The following is a 21,921-nucleotide window of genomic DNA, read 5'->3' as shown; positions in this document are numbered from 1 at the left end:
TATAAAAGCCAAATATATAACAATAAAATCAGTTCTGGTGTGGTTCCCCTATGCAATTTTTTAAATTGTTTTAAAAATCTCTAATACCCTTCACCATGTATGGTTCAATTTTTGGGTACCTGTGTTCTCTAACAACGTCTTTGGTGTGTTGGGTCTGTTAATTATTTCTACAAGCTGGTGCAACACCATTGGAATATAAGGCTGCATCTCTATACCTGAAACAGCCAAAAAAAAAAAAAGATTCAGAGAAAATGACCATTATTAATATGCATAATCTAAATACATCAGGTACATTGAACATACTAATAAGGACAAGAATCTCAAATTTAATTTAAATTTTAACATGAAAGTATCCTAAAAAGCCCCCAAAACCACCCAAACAAGCATGCTAAATGTGCAGAAATTCAAAGAAAAAAAATATGTCTTACCCATTTGGATGGAGATTTCTCCAATTGCCCAGGTGGCATTGTTACACACAGAAATGAATTCGGGGTTTAGGTTGGTTCCCAAAATTGGCATGAAATCAGCTACAAAGAACAACATTTTAAAACCTCATCACACAATAAAACCATCTTGTCCCATTACTGTAAAAGCAGGGGGAAACGGGGTGGGAAGAAGTTTTTTTTAAAAAAATAATTATGTAAACCTATTTAAGAGTGTTACACATGAATTAACAAGAGCTATATTTCTGGTATATATCAGATTAACCTGGATTTTAGAACCTAAGCAGATCAATGCAAATCTTTTCAAATTATGATTTTAAAATGTTTCTAATAGGCTTTATCTTTACATAACTCTAGAATCCTTTTTCTCCCCTTCCCTCACTGGAGCACAGCGAACAGAGGGGAAGAGAGGAGAAGAAAAAAAGGCAGCTACAAGTACTTGCAGTTTTATAATATATTTGAACAATCCTTAAATCACCCAGATAGCTATGTATTCAGCTATGCTTAAAAACAAAAGGAGCCTAGAAGGCAATCACATCATTGATCAAATTTTAACAAAAAAACTAGTCACAAAGATAGATGATAATATCCGCCAAATAAATTTTAAATTCCAAGCCTATCCAAGCATTCATTTGGCAAGCTAAGTGTATCTCAATACTATCTGTGGGAAGAGACAGCAAATATCATGGAAGTGGGTAACTGATGCTATTTCCCTACTGAAATTAAAAACAAAGCAAAAACCCAAACCAAAACGTACCCTATTGCCAAGTTTTTTGTTTTGTTTTTATAGATACATTTTTATATATATATATTCATACATACAATGTATTTTATAAATATAAAAATAATATAAAATATTTTTATATCTATAACATTTATTTAACAACAGATTCTAGAAAACAAAAAAAAAGCACTACAAATTCAAGAATTTACCAAAGCAAGCACCTATTCTAATTGAAGTCCAAGTTCATCTGTTTTGCTGTACTCCAGCACAACAGGTAGCTTGTTACATTATAAAAATCAAGGACAAAAATTAATTTTTGCATTGTCTACAAAAATAAGAACACATCTTTTAAACACACAATTAGAAGGACAAAAGACTAGAGACCCTTGCTGATAAAGGAAAATGAAAACTTACAACACTATGAAAAGGCAACCCACACAATAGGGAGCTTAATAATGGCCAAACGAGCCTCTTACCGGTTTGTAAAACAAGTTAATTGTTTAATATGTGAAAGAAACATACCGATGCAAGGCTTAACATGCTGAAAACACGCCTTTGTCAGATCACCTAACAATGCAAAAGAACTCTGCCGTACCTCGGGCATTTTATCCTGAAGAGAGGAAGAAAAAAAAAAAAAGACAATTCTAGAAGTATTTCTCATTCTCTTAAGAAAGAAAATCTTTGGATCAAACAGGTTACTTATCTCACCTGCATGCATTGGTACATTAACGTCAGGATATTGCTGCGAGCCACTAGCTGTTCAATGTTGCCTCCAAGTCCTTCAGCTAAACCACTGAGTAAATCAAGAGCCACAATCATGAAATCTTTATCCGGAGCTTCATATTGGTCTGGCTGAGCATTATGCAACTGCAACAAATAAGTACACATTTTCAACATGAGTATTAGATGTTCTCAGGGGCATGCATAAAAGAAAAGTTTCAGAACTGCAGCTTCATTTAGATATTCATCAGTGGTTATACTACAAATCTCCCTGCAAACCCATAACTTTACATAGTTAAGACATTGGTTTAAGGAGATATTCTGAAAACATCGAAATAGCAATAGAAAAATACCATGGCTTGTGCAAGGGTCTTCTGCACCAGATGTACACAACGCTGGTACACAGGTTCACAGTATGGAAGAAAGCCAGATTGCAAGGCAGTAGCAACTGACGACAGGCACTGGAATTAGAAGTGAAAGAGAGAAAACAGTCACTACCTTTCCACACATCTCTGAAATGCCTTTTACTTGGTAGGGGAAAATTAATAGCACTTTAAGTACACCCACATGTAACTGATTAAGAAAACACAACCTAGAAAGGCAGTACCATTAGCTGAACCAAGGCAACTATCAGCAAGTTGTTACTCTCTCCTATGCATGCCAGTTGAGAAAATTTCTCAGCAGCAGCAGTATCTTCTTAGAGGTAAATCAAGAAAGTGCATACAAAACCAGTTACAATAGTTCAGCCAGCACTGAGACTAAGCTTCAGTATTTTGACCATGGACAAGCCCTAACATTACCGAAGTGTTACAGAACTAGTTTTTCTAGAGGTGCTTTCCTGCTTCACTCTTGGACAGTACAGAGAACAGACTACATGGTCTGGTTCATACCTTCAGCTTGCCTGACAATAGAGATGAAGGGAGAGCAAGGAGAAAGAAGACAAGAATAAAAGTAGGATAGAATTTTTTTTTTTCTAAAAGAATCCCAAAGAAACCACTCCAGAATGGCAGAAAAAGAAATCTAAAAGATTCCCGCTAAACCTAATGATATTCCCTCTGTCAAAAAATTTTCTTACTACAGTCAGAATAATTTCTCCATAATGGGAAATACCTAACACTGTCAGCTTTTACAGTCATACATCCTAATAGGAGCATCTTTAGTAGAAAGTGTAATTCCTAAAATAAGTTGATAAAAAAATATTGATATTTTAACATTTACCTCTAATAAAGGGAAGAGATCTTTATCTTCATCCTTCAACATGTTCCACTTCTGGATTAATGGAGGCATTAGCATCTGAATATATTCCTGTTTAGGAGGAAAATCCATCAACTGCTGAAACACTTCACTAGACACTATTTTATTTCATAGCTAGAAAGTTGACATATTAAGAATTGATAAATATTCTACTTTTTCAGCAAAACCCCCCTGATGTACAGTAATTCAGTCATTGTTGCAATACATAGAAACAGTTTAGTATTAGAATTTACAATTTGTGCCTTAACATTTTTTGCTGAAGCACATTAAGTACCTTTGCAGAGTGAATCTTTTCCTTCAAGTTTTGTTTCAGTCTACCTGCTTGGGTTGTTACAAATCTAAATGACTGCCTCAGGGTCTATGGAAAATGTTCTCACTAGCAATGAAATCTGACTGTGCATCTGCCACCTGCTTTTCTAAACCATTGCCCATTGCCCTGATGTTGAACCTATCGCCCCAATTCTTCACTTCCTCACTTGAGGAAACTTCTTCCTCAAGCAAGTAACCGGGCATGAATAAAGTATTCTCCTATCCCTCCAGAAGGATGCACTTACTCCTTCTGTATAAAGCTGTTTCATCTTCCCTGCCACTGCACAGCCACAAGGACATTGAGCAACACATCCCTATAGTGCTGATGCTCCCACAAGGTATCTGAAGAGCCAACAGGTGCTCACAGCTAATGCTATGTCCAAAGATACGAAATAAGCGACTGAAGAAAGTCCCACCATCACCAGGAGCTCCCATTTAGCTTCCTTCTGGTACTGTCAAATGTCAAGGTAGCAGGTCTCTCTCAGACCAGAGAGAGACTGAAAAAGAGGTCCTTTGATGGTGTGGGGTCCTGGATGGCAAATAAAATGCCATGGAAACAACTCAACTTTTTTTCATTCTAGAGTATCTATGTCATGTGAAGCACTATACAGAAAGGAAATAAATTTCATTAACTTTCATAAGAAGATGCCCACACAGAACATGTATGCATATTCTATTAGTTAATATACACACAGCAAAAAAACCCAAACAGTATATTTGCCTGGGTGTCGTCTGTGCTTTGTCCAAAGGATTCTGTGTTTTCACGTATAAAATGAATGCCTGTCTCACTCTCTGATAAAACAATTTCTAGTGATTATGTGCTCCAATACATTGGAAAGAGACACACAGAATATTTGCGTAGTGGGCAAGTTACATGCAGTCTATGTATTTCACCTGAAAATATTCAGCATGATCAAAACCTACATAGAAATATCAGCATTTCTGTATTATAACATGTAAAGAACACTACAAAAAAACCCACTGAACCAGTTTTTCAAATATGATGAGCACTTCTAGAGAACATAAAGTATACTCACAGGTTTATTTAGATGATGTCCTACAGAATCTGCTAGAGTACCTATAGCATCATAAAGAATGAGCAGGTTTTTATGCTGGTATTTACTAAATGCGAAGACCAAAGTGTCAAGTATATATGCAAGATAAGGAACAAGCTCTGTACAAGCCTCCTCTTCTAGAGTAGCAAAGGCACTGAGGGACAAAAAAAACATGTCAGTTGGTATCTTGGAAAAAACAAAACAAGACGACCCCAAAAAGCACACCGCCCCCGCCAAGTCATTTCTATTTAAACATAAAACTGTATTCAGTCCTCAAGATATGTCCAAGATATGTTTTCAAAATGGTATTACTGACATAATCTCAACCTATTTTGATTGAACACGTAAGAATTCAGCTCTTACACTGTGATGAACAAAACTTTAAAATTTTGTTTTAAAATATTGCCATGAAACCTGTGATGTATATGCAGAAAGCCCCCGCTGAGAAAAGCATTACTGTACATGAGTTACAATACACTAACTGAAATGGTAGAAATCATAACAAAAGCTGTTTACTTAAGTTAAAAATGGCCCACTATCTTTACGTATGCTGTAGTTGCACGTAGAAGCCCTAGTGCTATTGTGCCAACATCACCCTGTACTCTCAGCAGTTCACTACGTAGAAAAACAGATACAGAAAGAAATGTAAAACTAAAAGCAAAGACAGGGGATGAAGAATCCTGGCTAGTCTTCATCAAAGCACACACCACAGCATCATGGAAACTTTTCAGGTTGTCTGTCAAGTGTTTGAACGATAGCATTAAAAAAACCCACCCAAACCAAACACACACACCCTCCCCACCCCGAGATTTGCTGCTTCAGAGAAACCTTAAGGAAAGGAAAAATTATGAGCTATTGAAGATTTACTGGCCTAGCTTGTGTCAACAAGATTATTATTAGCTTGTCCCTGTACTAAAAATGCATGCATCACCGCTTGAGGTGAACAATTCTCTACTAGCATGCTACCAAATACAGAAATTACTTTTTCCTAACACAATGCAACTGTGAACACTAAGTGGCTAGCATTCTTATTTTATTTATTTTATTATTATGAAGTCTTCTTTCAGAAAGGCATACAATGTAGGCAGGAAAACATGTTTCAGTAAAATATGTTTTCGGGTGTCACCAACTGAAGGAGCAGTTTCTCGATAGTAAAGAAATGAACGTTAAAACATCTGCTATGACACAGAAGTTAGTGATAAAACCACAGTATCCTATGACTAATTTTTAATTTGGTAGACATTAACTATCTGTGCAACTATTCACTGTAGGGATGCAGCTTTTTGCTCTTCCCCAAGAAGGATCGTTGTATATTCTTGCAATTTAGAAAACTGGGAAGCATGTTTTGACTTGTAACTGCTCTCCATTTTCCTTAAAGTGGAGTTTTCCAGACAGTTTTTTTTTCACTGCAACAGCAATTTTAATGAATCTCTGCTCTAAAGAAAGCATTTCAAAACATGCTATAAACATTACATTGAACTTCAAATAAAAAAAATAAATCAGGTGCATTGCTTTTTAAAATATTTCTATTTTGTCTCTTATTACAGTTTCCACTGCCCATTGCACCTCATTCATAAGCACTACATGAGGTTATTTAACAACCGCAACACAGCTGTGTTCAACTGCAAGCACATTTCAACCATGTTTTGGACAAGCAAAGTATGAACAGAATCTAACTCTGCTTTATGAAGAAACCTTCTTGGCAGTCGGCTGTATACACTCCCGCCCCACACAAACTGACTTGTAAAAGCTTCATTTTATGAGGTTCCTGCACTAGAGGTGTGCCCATTCCCAATCTGTTAGTGGTGTGTCCATTAATGGAGCTGCGGTTTTGTTTTTTTTTTTTAAACGTCAGCAGACAAGGGAATCTTATCTCTCAGGATCTCCCTTCAAGAAAAAGAATATCCCTTGGAATAATCATAGCGCAAATGTTTTGGTAATCCTGAGCTAAATATAAACTACATCAGTGATGCAATGACAGGGCAGTTTTCCACTGCAACCAGTACTGACCTTGTTCACAGGCGTATTAAAAAAAGCCAGATTTCTGGTGAATGAAACATCATATATTTTCAATATATGATGTCACAGATAAATTATTTTACTACAATAAGTTATTTAGCTTGGTGACTCATATACTCTGAAAACAAACTAGAAGAGAGAAATACAAATTAAGTTTTTTCAGGTTACTGCAACTCGGAGTAATTTGTGACTACTTCAGAAGAAGATGCATCTACTCCAATTTAAGAGAGAAAGAAATACATGAAGAGCTAGAAATGGAATCATACATTCATTGATAAAGGCATTAAAATAGTTCCCCATGAAAAAGCATTGTCACGAATGCTGCTTTTTGCTTAAGCTTTGGCTTACCTGCAGGCAGCTTCTTGTACTCTCTTGTTGCTATCCAGGATACGCTTTAGCAACTCAGTCATTAATGGCTTCAAGTATGTGTCTGGGGGTTGACTAACTACCCAGTGTGCATAGCGACTAAGAGTCCAGCATGTAATGGAGCGCACGAGAGCCTTTTTGTCAGACAGGCACTGAATAAGGTGAGGGATCAGCTCAGGAAGATATGGAATCATACCCTGCATGCAGCCTAGAAGGAAAAATACAGCTATTGCAGTACCAGAATTAACAAAAAGTTTCTACGTGTTCTGCTTCCTAGAAGAGACGTATTTTCATTCTCCATCACGCAGGAATACATTTTAACAATATACAGTGCAAGTCTACCTAATTTATATTAAGTCCTAAAAAGAAACCTTACATAAACAATAATTAAAATCCCCAGTTAAACTTACATTCATTTCAACTACATTTCTGCTTCAGTGCTTCCCTAATCTCCAGAAACTTCACTTTAATAAATGGAGTGTGGCAAGTACATCCAAATAAAATGAGTTTATAAAACTTGGAGGTCCTATGTTGGTCTACTCAGAGTAATCAAGACAACAAGCAGAGAAAGACTTGGTCTTGACAACAAATCATCACATCGTTAAAAAGGATTCCTTAAGAAATTTAAATTTCCTCTTGTTTTCTCCTAACACCATACAAATAACAACCAGCAATAAAACCTACATGCTTCAAATCAGTACAGGCAGTAATAGACCAAGATTTGCTAGAAGTACTAACTTTACCTTGCTTGTCTTGAAATCAAAAGCAACAAAAACTTTTTCTAACATAGAAAAAAGTATGTTAACTAGGCACTGTGGGAAAAGAAAGATAATCCATACATGGACCCAAATGTATTCCTTCAGCTTGCAAAAGGGACAGAGATACTGGAAATGCAGGCAAAACGCCAAGCAAGACTGTGAGTAACTACAAAGGAAACGAAGTCATCGTATTTAAATTGGAGAACTATCCACAAAAAGCAGCTTGGGGCACTAAAAGTCGACGGAGTGGTCTTCTCTGTTTCTGAAAATGCTTGAATGAAATGTAAAGCTCAAATTTATTAAATATTCCTCTTCTGTGAAATCAAGGTAGTACTTCATGAGAGACCAATAAATATGTGCTGCAGAGTTAAGAAGGGGAGGAATAAGAGAAGTTATCTAAGCTATTTAGTATCCCAAAGATGCATAGATTTGAAAATGAAAAAATAAATAACTGCAGTCACCAATCAGTAGATGTAGACATCAATCACCGAAAGTAAAACAGCTAAGGATATATATTACTTTGCATAAGTAAATTCACCTAGAAGGAATCACAGAGCTGCTTCAGAACAATCAAAAATTCAGCAACCTGATATGCACTGTTGCCTTACCTTCAGCAATTGCTCCAAGAACAAGGATACCAGATTCTTTAACTACCCACTCGGGATGGAAGAGCAATTCCTTCAAAAGGGGCAAGATGTGTGGCAGAAGTTCATCACGAAATACATTGGCTAGGACATCCAGAGCAGCAGCAGAACATTTTCCTAAGGGGAATTAACAGTGTTAATCTCTGCTTATTATACAAGTAGCTGTAGTTAGACAATATAATCTTCATTTTAACTTTGAGCTGCCAGGAGTCTCAGGGCATTGGGAGGAAAGATACTTCCATTTCATTACAATACATGGTGATCCACTGTGCTCCAGTGCAATGCCACAGCTCTTAGAAAGACAGTTTTGCATCACTTAAAGCCACTGAAAGGACTTACACATCGGGGATATTAAAACACTCACTGACAGGAACCATACCATTAAATTACAACTTATATACACTAGAAGATTTCAGATTGGCATAACACTAAGGAAGATGGAAGGTAACATATCAGAGAAACTAAGGAGAAATGGCCTAAAAATACTAGCATTTAATTCAAAAGAAAATGCTCAAACATGATCCATGTCTCAAAGTAAAAAGGCAAAGTCATCCAACTCTAGACACTGAACAGAATTATTAAGCTGCCACCAGCCACCAATGTGTAACAGCTTTTTATTTTTTAAACTGAAAATAAAGAGGTGATAGAATTTTAATTCTACAAGATAATAAAAATAATTTTTTAAGTAAGTCCAAAAGTTCTGTTGAATTGCAGACAGTTAATGTTTGTAGCTCGATCTACCATATTCAAAATAAGAAATAAACTTATGGATGGGTAGCTTTTGCCAATACAGTTACACAGTTAAAGTGTCATCTGAGAGACTCCTCCCCCTCTCCCCCAGCTCTACCTCATCCACAAATTATGTCAGCGGATAGTTCTTTTTGTATTCAAAAGCAAAGCCTCCGTATTCCTATACAGAAAGTCCTCTTTTTACTGTGGTTCTTGTATTATGCAAGTAGCTCTATTTTAAAACATTTAACACATTACTTTGACATACTTAAATTCCAGTCAGAAATAGCATCATCATCATCAAGTTCATCGTCATCATCGTCATCATCTTCAATACCATCTTCCTCATGTTGCTGAGCCACTGTCCGCGAACGATGAAAACGAGGTCTTATGTCCTGTTCACTATCTGGAATAGCTTCGTCTTCTTCAACATCCCCCTGTCATCAAAATGTTTTGTCAGATAAACCAGACCAATTATATTGCTCAAGGAAGTTAAGAATGTAGTTTTAGTTCAAGATTTTATAAGCAGATAAGAGATTCACATCTCACTTGTGCTGCCCAGCTAATTAAAAAAAACATTGTTTCTGCATTCTGCTGATGCATTTACCAAAAAAAGTGACAAAAAAATAGAAGCAAGAGAGTTAAGTTATGCACCAAGTATCCTTTTTGTTAAGAAATTACTCTTGATAGGAATGAAATAGAAAGAAGTGACAGAGAAATTTTGGTACACACACATATTCTAAAACGTAGTGATAGAAAACGCCATGTATTCAAATCTAGAAGGCATTAGAATTAATTCTGAACATTTTTTTAGGCTGCATTGTTGCAGCAGTTCATGGGTAATAGTATACCAGCTACACTCAAGTTGGGTGACAGGGGAAGGGGGAAAAGCAGGAAAACGCACAGATCATCTTCCAACAGACACGGCAGCAGTTGCATTTACTATTTGGAACAGCATACCATTCTGATCAGAATCATTCTGATTCATAGGTCAGAAGCTAACCAGATATTCTTACAGAGTAAATGAAATTGATGCTCACCTTCAAAAGAATAATATCGATCTCTGAATATTTCATACCATTTACCAGCACAGGTATCAGCCTACAACGAAATATTGATACATGTCAAAATAACACCAAAAAAAAATGCAAGCCAGTTTTCAGTTACCTAGGCCATAATTTTGGTTGTAAGCCTCACCCCCTCATCCCAAAAAGCCCCACAAACCCTGAGCCTCATAACAAAAGCAAGTAACTAAGCCATGCTCCATGTCATAAGGTTCATCAGTACTTTGTAATTGGAAAAAGAGTTAATTTCAAATTACAAAATTTTAACTAGAGGTAGCCAGATGGCACAACTGAGTTTTAAACTTTAAAAAAACCCATATATTCTTCCATATGATGAATTTATTCTGAAGCACCTTTCAGAAATTAAGTCTAAAGGTTTTCAGTTAAAATTCAAACTCTTATAATGCACATCATAAATAAGTTGGCTCTCACCAATAGTACTTGTCACTTTATTTGTGGCTGAAGACTCTACCTCACCACTCTTAAAGATGGGAGCCTAACTACATTAAGCCGTCCTATCCTTTTGTGATTACTTCAATACGACAAGTCCCCAACTTTGCAGAGATCTCAAATAACCTGTATCAGGATTTATTTAGTTATTAAGATGGTTATTGCTGTGGGACTCCAACTGTACAGATGTATAGCTACAAAATGTACCAAGGTAGAAAAGTCCAATACTTCACATAAAACCACATTCTCCACAAAAAAAAAATTCGATAAAAATAGGTATTATAAGCCAAATCAAGCAAATAACGACCACGTACTGATCCAGCACCAGTGACAGACTCAATTTCTCTATATTCTGCAGCTGAGGAGTATAGTTTTTGAAGGTACCAGGCCAGCAGTAACATTCACACATTGCAATGGCACATTACCTTCTGAACTTTCAATGAAGAAACAGTAAGCATATACATTATCACCAATTCATTGGCATTTCTGCAGCATACTTCATGAAGTATGCAGGAGCTATGTATTTTATAAGAAAGCGAAATGGAACAAGAAGTTAAATACTTCACGAACAGGTCTTTAGAATACCTTGTCCCACTCTTAATTTAATATAATATAATTTTAAGATTTTAATCAAATATTGAAAAACCTAAATAGTTCCCTAATCAAACAGGACTCACCAACAAATAAGTTGCTTTCAACAAACATGACACTGAGAGATCACGAGAGAAATGTAATGTTACTCTTTTTGTTTTGTTTTGTTTTTTTCTAGACACTTTAAAGCTTTTTTTAAAAAAAAATAAAAATACGATGTTGCAGTGTCAATGTTCATGTAGGCCAAAATAGTTATTAACTAGCAGTTAATAACTACTGTTATGTGTGTTGGGAAGCAGGTGGGTAGACTCAATAATTGTGCTATCATTCTTTTGCCCATTGAGCTACAAGACTAGCAATTAAGTAAAAACATTTTAAAACTTAAAAATTATTTCTCATAACATTGGTTCTCCTTTTTTCAACTCCTATTCCTCCAGTGCTACAGTAGGTGTTTTAATCTCAATTCTCTGCTTTCTAATTGTTTACGAAAACTGAAATTTTGCTGATTTTTTTGTTAATTGCTTCACACTTGTAATGCTGAGAAAAATTAATCTCTTCTGTCTGTGATTCTGTTTGTCCACTCAAATCTTGAGAGAACTGCCCCAGTAATTTCAAAAAACTTCCATATGTATATATAAAAATAAAGAGTACTCATTTGCTGGGAACACTGAAGAATTCATTTTGTATTGCAAAAGACTTCAGATTACTCTGGAAAAAATGTTACAAGCACTGTTGCAGACACGCAGATGTTTACTTCTCAAACACCAATATTCATTCCCATTCAATCAAAGATCTACACTTTGATGCACAGGATAACTTTTTGAAACACATCAAAAATAGTTTTTGAAACTTAAACTACTATTAGGCTGCAGAAGTATGAAGGAACACATTGTATATGCTTTCTTCAACTCTAAATTGCAATAGCAATTGATTATAAAATTGATTCCTAAATCCAAGTGATGTTACGATGTTTCATTATGTTCTTTATAAAACAGGGAACCCTTTGCATGACTATGCACATAGAAGCATTGCACAGAGATGCTTACATCAGCAGTAGTCAATATAACATATTCATGGTACACCACATATTATAGGTTACGCCATGTGGAAATGTTTGTTTGCGCTTAAGTGCATGTTAACACATATTTGCATTCATGTGAAGCTTAACAGCCTATTAAGCTTGAGGTAAACCACCACAGGGACACAGTTTAGGTTGCTTCTGGAGGTCACTGGGCCAGAAATCCTCAGAATTCTTTTCAATAAGCTCTGTGCTACAGCCATTTCTACTATGCACAAGAATTAACTACAGGAAAATTCTCCTAAGCATACTGCAAGCTAGATACAGTTTCTATAAGAGTAACCAGGAACAACTCAACTGAAGTTTAAAGTTGACTATTTTAAAGTAAATAGGAGGTGTAATTCTTAATACTTACTTAGTAAGATGACGACATAATACATCTTTACAAATTGGCTGTTCAGCCAAAGTCAGCCAAAACTCACAAGCCTCCAAGGCCACATTTTCGTCATGGTCCTGGGTCCTTTGAAGCATGTACTACACAATATAAAAATAAATTACTTTTGTAAGATAGAAGTTTTAAGTGTCCAGAAAAAGCTACTGACATTGCAAAGGGTGTTTGCAAAACCAGACTATACTACCATAGCATTTTTGTTTCGTTGGGGCAAGACCAAGAAACAGACATAAAAGACTACTTCGGGGTATTGTGAGAATAAGCTAAAAGACTGTATTCTTAATGCCAGATGACTCTGATTCTAAATTTCTTCATTGCTTAAGTGAGAACATTATTACCAAGAAACTGCAGAAACCCAAGATAATAAAAAGAAGTTTCCTGTGAATAGATTTTTTTTTATTATTTTTTATTCCCCCTTTGAACTTTTGAATAAAAAGTTACAACTATACTCTTAATAAGATGAAATACTTTTTATTTCCAGTAACATAAAAAAGCTTTCCTTCCAAATCTTGATTACCTGACAGGATGTAATTGAGTAGAACCCATAATAGGGTAAAAAAAAAAAAAAAGAAGATTCAGTATCAATTCTTTAAGCTTCCTATTGAAATTTAATCCTCCTTCAACCAAAAAAGAATGAAATACCGACATAAACAAAAAGCCTACTGCTACATTAGTTTCTTGTACACAACCGCGGTAACAATTTAGGGAAGACTCTTGCAACTTCCAAAATAGTAATTTCTGCATTTTTTCCATGACAGCTTTTATTTCTGAAGCAGTTGGTTCTTCCATTCATTTTAGAAAACCTCATCAAAGTCCATGCAGCTACCTTTCCTCATATGTGGATTTATAGCAAAAGAAATCCCTCTTCAGTTGCTTCAGAATACCAATTTATTCTCAAAATTAAATAGAGTAGAGGGACCTTTATTATCCTTATGCATTTCAGGGATGCAAGACTTGCCATGAATGGCACCCCTTCCTACAGAATTGCACTAACTTGCAAGCTTTTCCTAAAGGTTCAGTATTGCGATTAAGACCTTGCAGTAACAGAAATACTGCTCTATTCTGAAATTTCAACAGATTGCAGCTTGGAAAAGTTGAAAAATGTCCTAATCATTGCAAGTAAATCTTCCTTAATGCATCTTAAATTAAGAGATTAGGCACTTTTGCCCAGAGGGTTTGAAAATCCACTGTTTTGTTGTGGATTTGTTATTTGTCAGGAAGACAAAACCAGAATGACAAAAGTAATCTGTTCAAAGTTGGTCCTCACACTGTCATTTCCTCTTCAAGTATCTTCTGTAAGTATTATACTATATGCTCCATGAAGTTAGATAGCAGTAGACTGAAAAGCCTACATATTCAGTGGTGTAAGATAGCCATATATGCAGCCCGGAAATCATAGCAAGAACAGTGGCCCTAGTAATAAAGCAAAATGTGGGAACGGTATTTGAAGGTTTTTTGTTTGTTTGTTTTAATATTATCATGCCAAATTTTAATAAGTACTTTCAATGATAAACTATAAAGTTATACTGACTTTAGGCAATGCAAATAGTTGCTTTGTCATAATAACTTACAAAATAGCATAGGAAGATTAGTCAGTACAGTTTTGTGTACTCTGTAATTTTTTGTTAGTCTTGTTAAGTCAAACCATGAAGAAAAGAATAGTGGGATACACAAAGCATTAAGAAGAACGCATCCTTTGAGCAGGAACAGACAAGTCTTTATCTGAAGAAAGCAACAGGATGCAAAACTCATGATTTTTACTGAGAAAGGTCTTAGGAGTCATGTGCTTGGACAAATATGCTCTGTAAGCATACAAATGCAATCTAATAGTTGGAATGAAAGGTTGGTCTGCTCCCAATATATCCTGTTATCAAGTTCTCAGATAAAAAAAAAAAAAAAGGAAAAAACATCTGCTTCTGCTCACCTGGAAGTGAATGCTCAAAAACCCCAATGAAATCCAAACTCAGCCATTCCTGTATGCTACAGGGATTTGGCAAGAAAGTTTAAACCTGTCTGCTTCAAAAGCATGATGCCCACCACGACCTTCTTATAATCACTACTGGATCATTAATATTAACTACTTTAAAAGTGATTCTCCATAAGCATAAAGAACATCATACAGGTATGAGTTTCTCTCTTAAGACTTTCTTCACTTGGAACAGCCGTCAGCAGCAGCATTCAGCTTGGAGGCATTAAAGCCTCAAAGGTGCAAAACCTGACTCATTTCAATGCTGAACAACAGTCAGTTCTCAGATATTACATTTGTATATACCAGTATGTATAGAAGTTCTTCACCATGAGGGTGGTGAGGCACTGGAACAGGTTGCCCGGAGAGGTGGTGGAAGCCCCATCCCTGGAAGTTTTTAAGGCCAGACTGGATGGGGCTCTGAGCAACCTGATCTAGTGGGAGATGTCCCTGCCCATGGCAGGGGGGTTGGAACTAGATGATCTTTAAGGTCCCTTCCAACCCTAACAATTCTATGATTCTATGACTCTATTAACTTGGGAAATCAGTAACAGTAGTCCCAAAACTGGAAAAAAAAGGTCATCTAAACTTTCTGGTACAGAAGAGAAAATCACTACTACTGCCTTTTGTAGAGAGGAAGCCTAGTAATAGTTTTCCCAACAGAAGAATACCAGATACAATGAGAATACCATCTCAAATCTTTTTCTGGTTGGTGACATCATTTCTGCCTACATAGTGCTGAAGTTCCTTACTAAACTTAGGAGGGTGAAAAGCCAGAGAAGTTAGCGCTTCTTGACAATATAACCTCCAAAATTTCACTCTGTCTCAAAAAAGTCTCTCCCAACCAACCAATCAAAGAAAATCCCACATCCAAGTAGTAACAATTCTTGCTTGTCCTGTGTTGTATGAGAACGTGTCTGCCAAGGCTGGTGTCATGGAATTCCAGACAACATATAGGAAGACTAGATAGCAGGTCAAGGCTGTCAAGAGTCACCTCAGTTTTACCTATCTCTAATGCCTGTGTTTGGGAGCAAAAAAAACTTAACACCTTCTTTGTTTTGTCTGGACATAGTCTTTATGGAATTTGACACTGGGTTGTGACTCACTTGTCCACAAGAAATCTGCATGAGAAACATTATGATCTTGGCTATATTTCCAGTCTGGCAAGTGGCATATGTAAATGCTACTTAGAAGCTGTCAGTATTTCCCAGAAACATGGAAATTACTCACAGCCCAAGCAGTTGAGCAGACAAAAAAACAGAGCTGAATGGTCCTCTGGTAGACAAGTCTGCACTAATCTAGAACGGCAAAGGAACTGTCATCAAATGACATTAACCTCTACAACGGAATGCCACGGGAAGCAACATCGTTAGTAGCTCAAAAAGCATCTCAGCTATATAAAATAACATGCCTTATCATTGTTATGGTCAACACATCTGAAAAAAATGACAGCTTCAATGCGTAAACTGTAACAGTATCAAAACTAGCACTAGACTTTTAACATGATCTTCTCAATTGGGGTCAAAGCAATGCTTGGCTGCTCTGCAGTACAGGTGATGCCAGCCATTTCAGAATCAATTAACTTAATGAAGAATAAACCACTGCCATATGCATTGCCTTTGCCTGTCAAACACAATGCCAAGTTGGCAATTAGCTAAGAAGTAAGTTTTGCAATTTCAGTCTTGAAGGAAAATGAAAAGTAGGCAAGTGCAAGAGTAACATATCTGTTCTCATGAATGCTTTTTATTTGTTATTATTTCCGCAACTGCAAGCAGGTTTTTCAGCATGCAATCTGGGAAATGAGACTCACCTCAACTATACTAATCATATGAGGAAGCAGGCGATCCATTCGAACTTCCAGCAACATTACCAGAGCACGGCACACATTTTTGCGTACTTCAGGTTCCTCATCACCAGCCAGTGCAAAAAGATTCTGTTGGAAAGTAGTATCAGAAAGTAGTGTTAGTTGAAAAGCCTGAGTTCATCTAGTTCAACTTGTATTTAAATTGACATAACTGGGAAACCAAAGTATGCAATTATGTACTTCTGTACTCTCCCACCCCACACCTCAGAATACCGTTTTATTTCTTAAAGACATATGGTTTAGCAAATGAATCTTCAGACTCTCGATGTGTATTGTACACATAACAAAAACACTGCCTAATATTAGCACTGGCACAAGAACAGTATTTCCTGGATTATTTTTTTTCCCTAAACATAAATGAAGTTCTGAAGCTACAAAACTTCATCAGTATATAACAGCAGCAACCCAAAATACCACCCTTCTAATCCATGTTCAGTAGCAGTATTCAGAGAGACCCAGACAGACTCAGTGGCATGATGATCCTTGTTACTGCACTTCCCATCACTGGAAAGTGACAGACTGCTGCCTTTACTTATACACCTTTATGCAACAAGAGTTTCCCCTACTTATGTAGAGGAAGCATCATTCAAAATACTACTTTTTGGCCTTGGAGAATGCTTAGACTAATCAACTCTGAGCACAAGCATACAGAATGGACTTCAATCCCTGGGGACTAAAGCTAAGAACGGGCAACCAGACATGGGGAGTTTGGGTGTAGAAGTGGCTGCAAAACATAATTCAAAACTCTTGATAAATCAGATATATAATTTGACTTAAATCTCCAACCGAGAATGCACACCCACCTCAATAAAAGAGTCTATGTGCAACATAAGAGCTTGAGTTCTGCTGATGATAAATTGATTGACGCATGCAACAGCATGAGATCTACAAATGGAACAGTTAAAATAAATACTTATTTTTCATGAGTTAAAAACATTTTCTAAATTGTATGTAGGCATCAAAAACATTAGGAAGCAAATTACATTGTCCAAACATCTTCTAGGGGCAAGAAGGAACAAATCTGCATATCTACAGTATCACCAAACAAAATTATTATGCCACGTTTTAAGTACCACCTTATACTCTGATATATCTAATAAATATTTAAAAATAAAGCATTCAATGAATAAAAACCAGAGCAGGATGACTACACCTGGCATATTTGTTCCAAACAGTATGTAAGGATGTTCTTTTTTGAGTATATTACAATTACTGATCTCCTCAGATATTAACAATTCCATACAAGTCAACATGGCAAAATTTTAGCATCCCCTTTTTAGTTCTTAAGTATCTAACTGCCTTCATAATATTTCTAGTATTTAGTGAGAACAATATATGTCAATAACATAGCTGTAGCTTGGAAGAAACACGCTCTTGTAGGACATATACTAAAACACTTGCGGTAGAAACATAGTAAAAAGTAAAGCATTGGTTCTTCTATTCCATGTCATGCAAAGCCATTACTGAAAGGTCTTTTTCATTCCCAGAGACACAAAAGTCAAATTCTGTAAGTAAAGGCACAAGGCCAAACTACATGTAAAAGCCTTTGAAGATCCATTAAAGTATTTTTACTAATGTAACTCCAGACCTCTATTCTGTTCAGACATTTCCTGAAACCCTGTCTCATAAAACGTTGTTCAAAAGTTGTCTCTTGACAAATTAAATATGAAGTATTTTACTGACAGTTAGTTTTCAGATAGTTTTCATAATTCCGCACAACGTACTGAAATCAGGCAGTGGGTCAGCAGGTGGGCTGCTTTAAACTTGAAACTGGTTTAACAATCTCAAAGCCACAAACATCGCAGCATAGGAAAAAAGTGAAAGACTATAATGTGGTAAGGAAAAAAAGCATTTATTTCTCCATCTCCCAGCTTCAGAGAAGTATTAAGTTTGTCTTTCCATATGAGCAAGTTCAGACTTTGTTATGTATTTTTCTTAGTGTGCATCTATTTTAGGTGAGTATCTAAATCTTATTTGAAACCCATCACAAATTATTCCAGGTTATACATTTCCCCTTAGTCGTCACCATCTACTACTGTTGTCAATAAAGAATTGCCATCTCCAAGTTCTAGAATCTTTCAATACAATTTTCAAACAGGAGTTAAAAACCACTTTTCCTAAAATCACCGAGAATGACAGAATGGTTGAGGTCGGAAGGCACCTCTTGAGGTCATCTGGTCCAACCCCTCTGCTCGTGGGGCCACATAGGCTGGTTACTCAGGACCATGTCCAGACAGCTTTTGAAGATCTCCAGGGATGGAGACTCCACCACCTCTGTGGGCAACCTGTACTAGTGCTTGGTCACTCTCACAGTAAAAAAGTGTTTCCTGATGTTCAGAGGGAAGCTTCTGTGTTTCAGTTTGTCCCCATTGCCTCTGGTTCTGCCACTGTGCACCACTGGAAAGAGCCTGGCCGTATCTTTTTTGCCCCCTCCCTTCAGGTATTTACACACATTGATGAGCTCCCCCAGTCCCAGCTCTCTCAGCCTTTCATCATGGGACAGATGCTCCAGTCCCTCCATCATCTTCATGGCCCTTTAATAGGCTCTTCTCCAGTATGTCTGTGTCTCTTTTGCACTGGACAGCTCAGAACTAGACGCAGTACTCCAGGTGGGGCCTAACCTGAAAGATGAGGGGAAGGATCACCCCCCTTAACCAGCTTGGAATGCTCTGGCCCAGGATACCATTGGCCTTCTTTGTGGCAGGGGGACACAGTTGGCTCATTTCAGGGTAAAAGCTACTGTTCTTTGTAATTAGAGTTATCGGGGCTCATTGAGAGGGCTTTAAACTAGATCTGAAGGGGGGTGGGGATGGTACTGGGCTTGCTGGTGAGGTGCCAGGGTGTAGTTGCTCAGCGCTCGTGGGCCAGTGTGCCAGTATTTCTGAAAGCCAGAAGGCACACCACATCTCAAGGGTCAAAACTACACACACAACTCCCTCTCTGAAATGCTTATACACCAATGCACGCAGCATGGGGAATAAGCAGGAAGAGCTGGAGGTCTGTGTGCGGTTGCGGGGCCATGATCTCATTGCAATTACTGAGACGTGGTGGGACAACTCGCATGACTGGAATGCTGTCATGGATGGCTATGTCCTTTTCAGGAAAGACAGACCAGCGAGGCGAGGTGGTGGAATTGCACTCTATGTGAGAGAGCATTTGGAATGCATCGAGCTCTCACTAGGGGCGGATGAAGAGCGGGTTGAGAGCTTATGGGTGAGGATTAAGGGACAGGCAAATATGAGGGACACTGTTGTGGGTGTTTATTACAGGCCACCTGATCAGGATGGGGAGACTGATGAGGCTTTCTACAGACAACTGAAGGTAGCCTCGCAAGCGCAGGCCCTGGTTCTCATGGGGGACTTCAATCACCCCGATATCTGCTGGGAAGACCACACAGCCAGGCATGCACAGTCCAGGAGGCTCCTCCAGTGCATTGACGACAACTTTTTGACACAGGTGGTACAGGAGCCAACAAGGAGAGGAGCACTTCTAGACCTGGTACTGACAAACACAGAGGGATTGGTGGAGGACATTAAGGTTGGGGGCACCCTAGGTTGTAGTGATCATGAAATGATTGAGTTCAGGATCATGGGTACTATCCACAAAACAACAACAAGAAGTAAAATTACAACCTTGGATTTCAGGAGGGCTAACTTTGACCTCTTCAAGAAACTGCTTGGAGAGATCCCGTGGGCTAGGGCTCTGGAAGGCAAAGGGGCTCAAGAAAGCTGGTTGATATTCAAAGACCACTTCCTCCAAGCTCAGGATCGGTGCATCCCTAAGAGAAAGAAATCGGCCAAGGGACGCAGGAGACCTGCATGGTTGAGCAGGGAGCTTCAGAAAAAGCTCAAGTGGAAGAAGGAAGTTTATAATAAGTGGAAGAAGGGACTGACCCCTTGGGAGGATTACAAGAATGCCACCAGAGCGTGCAGGGATGAAACAAGGAAAGCCAAGGCCGCCTTGGAATTAGACCTGGCTAGGGACATCAAGCACAACAAAAAGAGCTTCTACAAGTATATTGGAAGCAAAAGGAAGACCAGAGAAGTTGTAGGCCCACTGCTGAATGAGGCAGGAGTCATGGTGACGGAGGATGTGGAGAAGGCAGAGTTACTGAATGCCTTCTTTGCTTCGGTCTTTTCTGCTCGGCCCAGCCCTCAGGAGTCCCAGGCATTGAATAAAGTAACAGGGAAAGAAGACGACTTCCCTTGGGTTGAGGAGGAGCGAGTGAGGGACCAATTAGATCATCTAGATATTCACAAGTCCATGGGCCCTGATGGGATGCACCCGAGAGTGCTGAGGGAGCTGGCAGAAGTCATTGCTGGGCCGCTCTCCATCATCTTTGAAAAGTCCTGGAGAACAGGCGAGGTGCCTGAGGACTGGAGGAAAGCCAATGTCACTCCAGTCTTCAAGAAAGACAAGAAGGAGGAGCCGGGGAACTACAGGCCGGTCAGCCTCACCTCCATCCCTGGAAAGATGATGGAACAGCTCGTTCTGGGTGTCATCTCAAGGCACATGGAGGAAAGGAAAGCTATCAGAAGTACTCAGCATGGATTCACCAAGGGGAAATCATGTCTGACTAACCTGATAGCCTTCTACGATGGCATGACTAGATGGATAGATGAGGGGAGGGCGGTAGATGTGGTCTACCTTGACTTAAGCAAGGCGTTTGACACGGTCTCCCACAGCATCCTCATAGGGAAGCTTAGGAAGTGTGGGTTAGATGAATGGACAGTGGGGTGGATAGAAAACTGGTTGAAAGATAGAGCTCAGAGGGTTGTGATTAGGGGCACAGAGTCTAGTTGGAGACCAGTGACGAGTGGTGTTCCCCAGGGGTCAGTACTGGGTCCAGTCCTGTTCAACATATTCATCAATGACCTGGATGAGGGGATAGAGTGCACCCTCAGCAAGTTTGCTGATGACACCAAGCTCGGTGGGCTGGCTGACACACCGGAAGGCTGTGCCGCCATACAGAGAGACCTGGACAGGTTGGAGATCTGGGCAGAGAGAAACCTTATGAAGTTCAACAAGGGCAAGTGTAGGGTGCTGCACCTGGGGAGGAACAACCCCATGCACCAGTACAGGTTGGGTGCTGACCTGCTGGAGAGCAGCTCTGCGGAAAGAGACCTGGGAGTCCTGGTGGACAACAGGATGACCATGAGTCAGCAATGTGCCCTTGTGGCCAAGAAGGCCAATGGCATCCTGGGGTGCATCAAGAAGAGCGTGGCCAGCAGGTCAAGGGAGGTCATCCTCCCCCTCTACTCTGCCTTGGTGAGGCCGCACCTGGAGTACTGTGTCCAGTTCTGGGCTCCCCGGTTCAAGAGGGACGGGGAACTGCTGGAAAGGGTGCAGCGGAGGGCTACCAAGATGATTAGGGGACTGGAACACCTCTCTTATGAGGAAAGGCTGAGGGATTTGGGTCTCTTCAGTCTGGAAAAAAGACGTCTGAGGGGTGACCTTATCAACGCTTATAAATACTTAAAGGGTGGGTGTCAGGAC

The 21,921-nt window shown here is 38.6% G+C and overlaps 1 protein-coding gene across 2 annotated transcripts in view; it reads right to left on the bottom strand.

Annotated features, from left to right (window-relative positions):
• TNPO1 (transportin 1) overlaps positions 1 to 21,921 on the bottom strand; it is a 75,153-nt gene that overhangs the window by 11,419 nt on the left and 41,813 nt on the right. For both annotated transcript variants that reach the window (XM_063319691.1, XM_063319692.1), the window contains exons 8-21: positions 17,229 to 17,310; positions 16,372 to 16,494; positions 12,560 to 12,678; positions 10,062 to 10,122; positions 9,290 to 9,458; positions 8,257 to 8,409; positions 6,873 to 7,098; positions 4,488 to 4,659; positions 3,106 to 3,192; positions 2,241 to 2,348; positions 1,876 to 2,034; positions 1,690 to 1,777; positions 429 to 527; positions 120 to 215 (exon numbers count right to left, since the gene is read on the bottom strand). In XM_063319691.1, the coding sequence (XP_063175761.1) occupies positions 120 to 215; positions 429 to 527; positions 1,690 to 1,777; positions 1,876 to 2,034; positions 2,241 to 2,348; positions 3,106 to 3,192; positions 4,488 to 4,659; positions 6,873 to 7,098; positions 8,257 to 8,409; positions 9,290 to 9,458; positions 10,062 to 10,122; positions 12,560 to 12,678; positions 16,372 to 16,494; positions 17,229 to 17,310 (1,742 nt within the window). The remainder of the gene's footprint in view (positions 1 to 119; positions 216 to 428; positions 528 to 1,689; positions 1,778 to 1,875; positions 2,035 to 2,240; positions 2,349 to 3,105; positions 3,193 to 4,487; positions 4,660 to 6,872; positions 7,099 to 8,256; positions 8,410 to 9,289; positions 9,459 to 10,061; positions 10,123 to 12,559; positions 12,679 to 16,371; positions 16,495 to 17,228; positions 17,311 to 21,921) is intronic.

The sequence above is a fragment of the Chroicocephalus ridibundus genome, chromosome Z (assembly GCF_963924245.1).
Source record: "Chroicocephalus ridibundus chromosome Z, bChrRid1.1, whole genome shotgun sequence".
Lineage (NCBI taxonomy): Eukaryota > Metazoa > Chordata > Aves > Charadriiformes > Laridae > Chroicocephalus > Chroicocephalus ridibundus.
The sequence above is the reverse complement of the archived record's forward strand: the minus strand, read 5'-3'. Positions and strand labels throughout refer to the sequence as shown.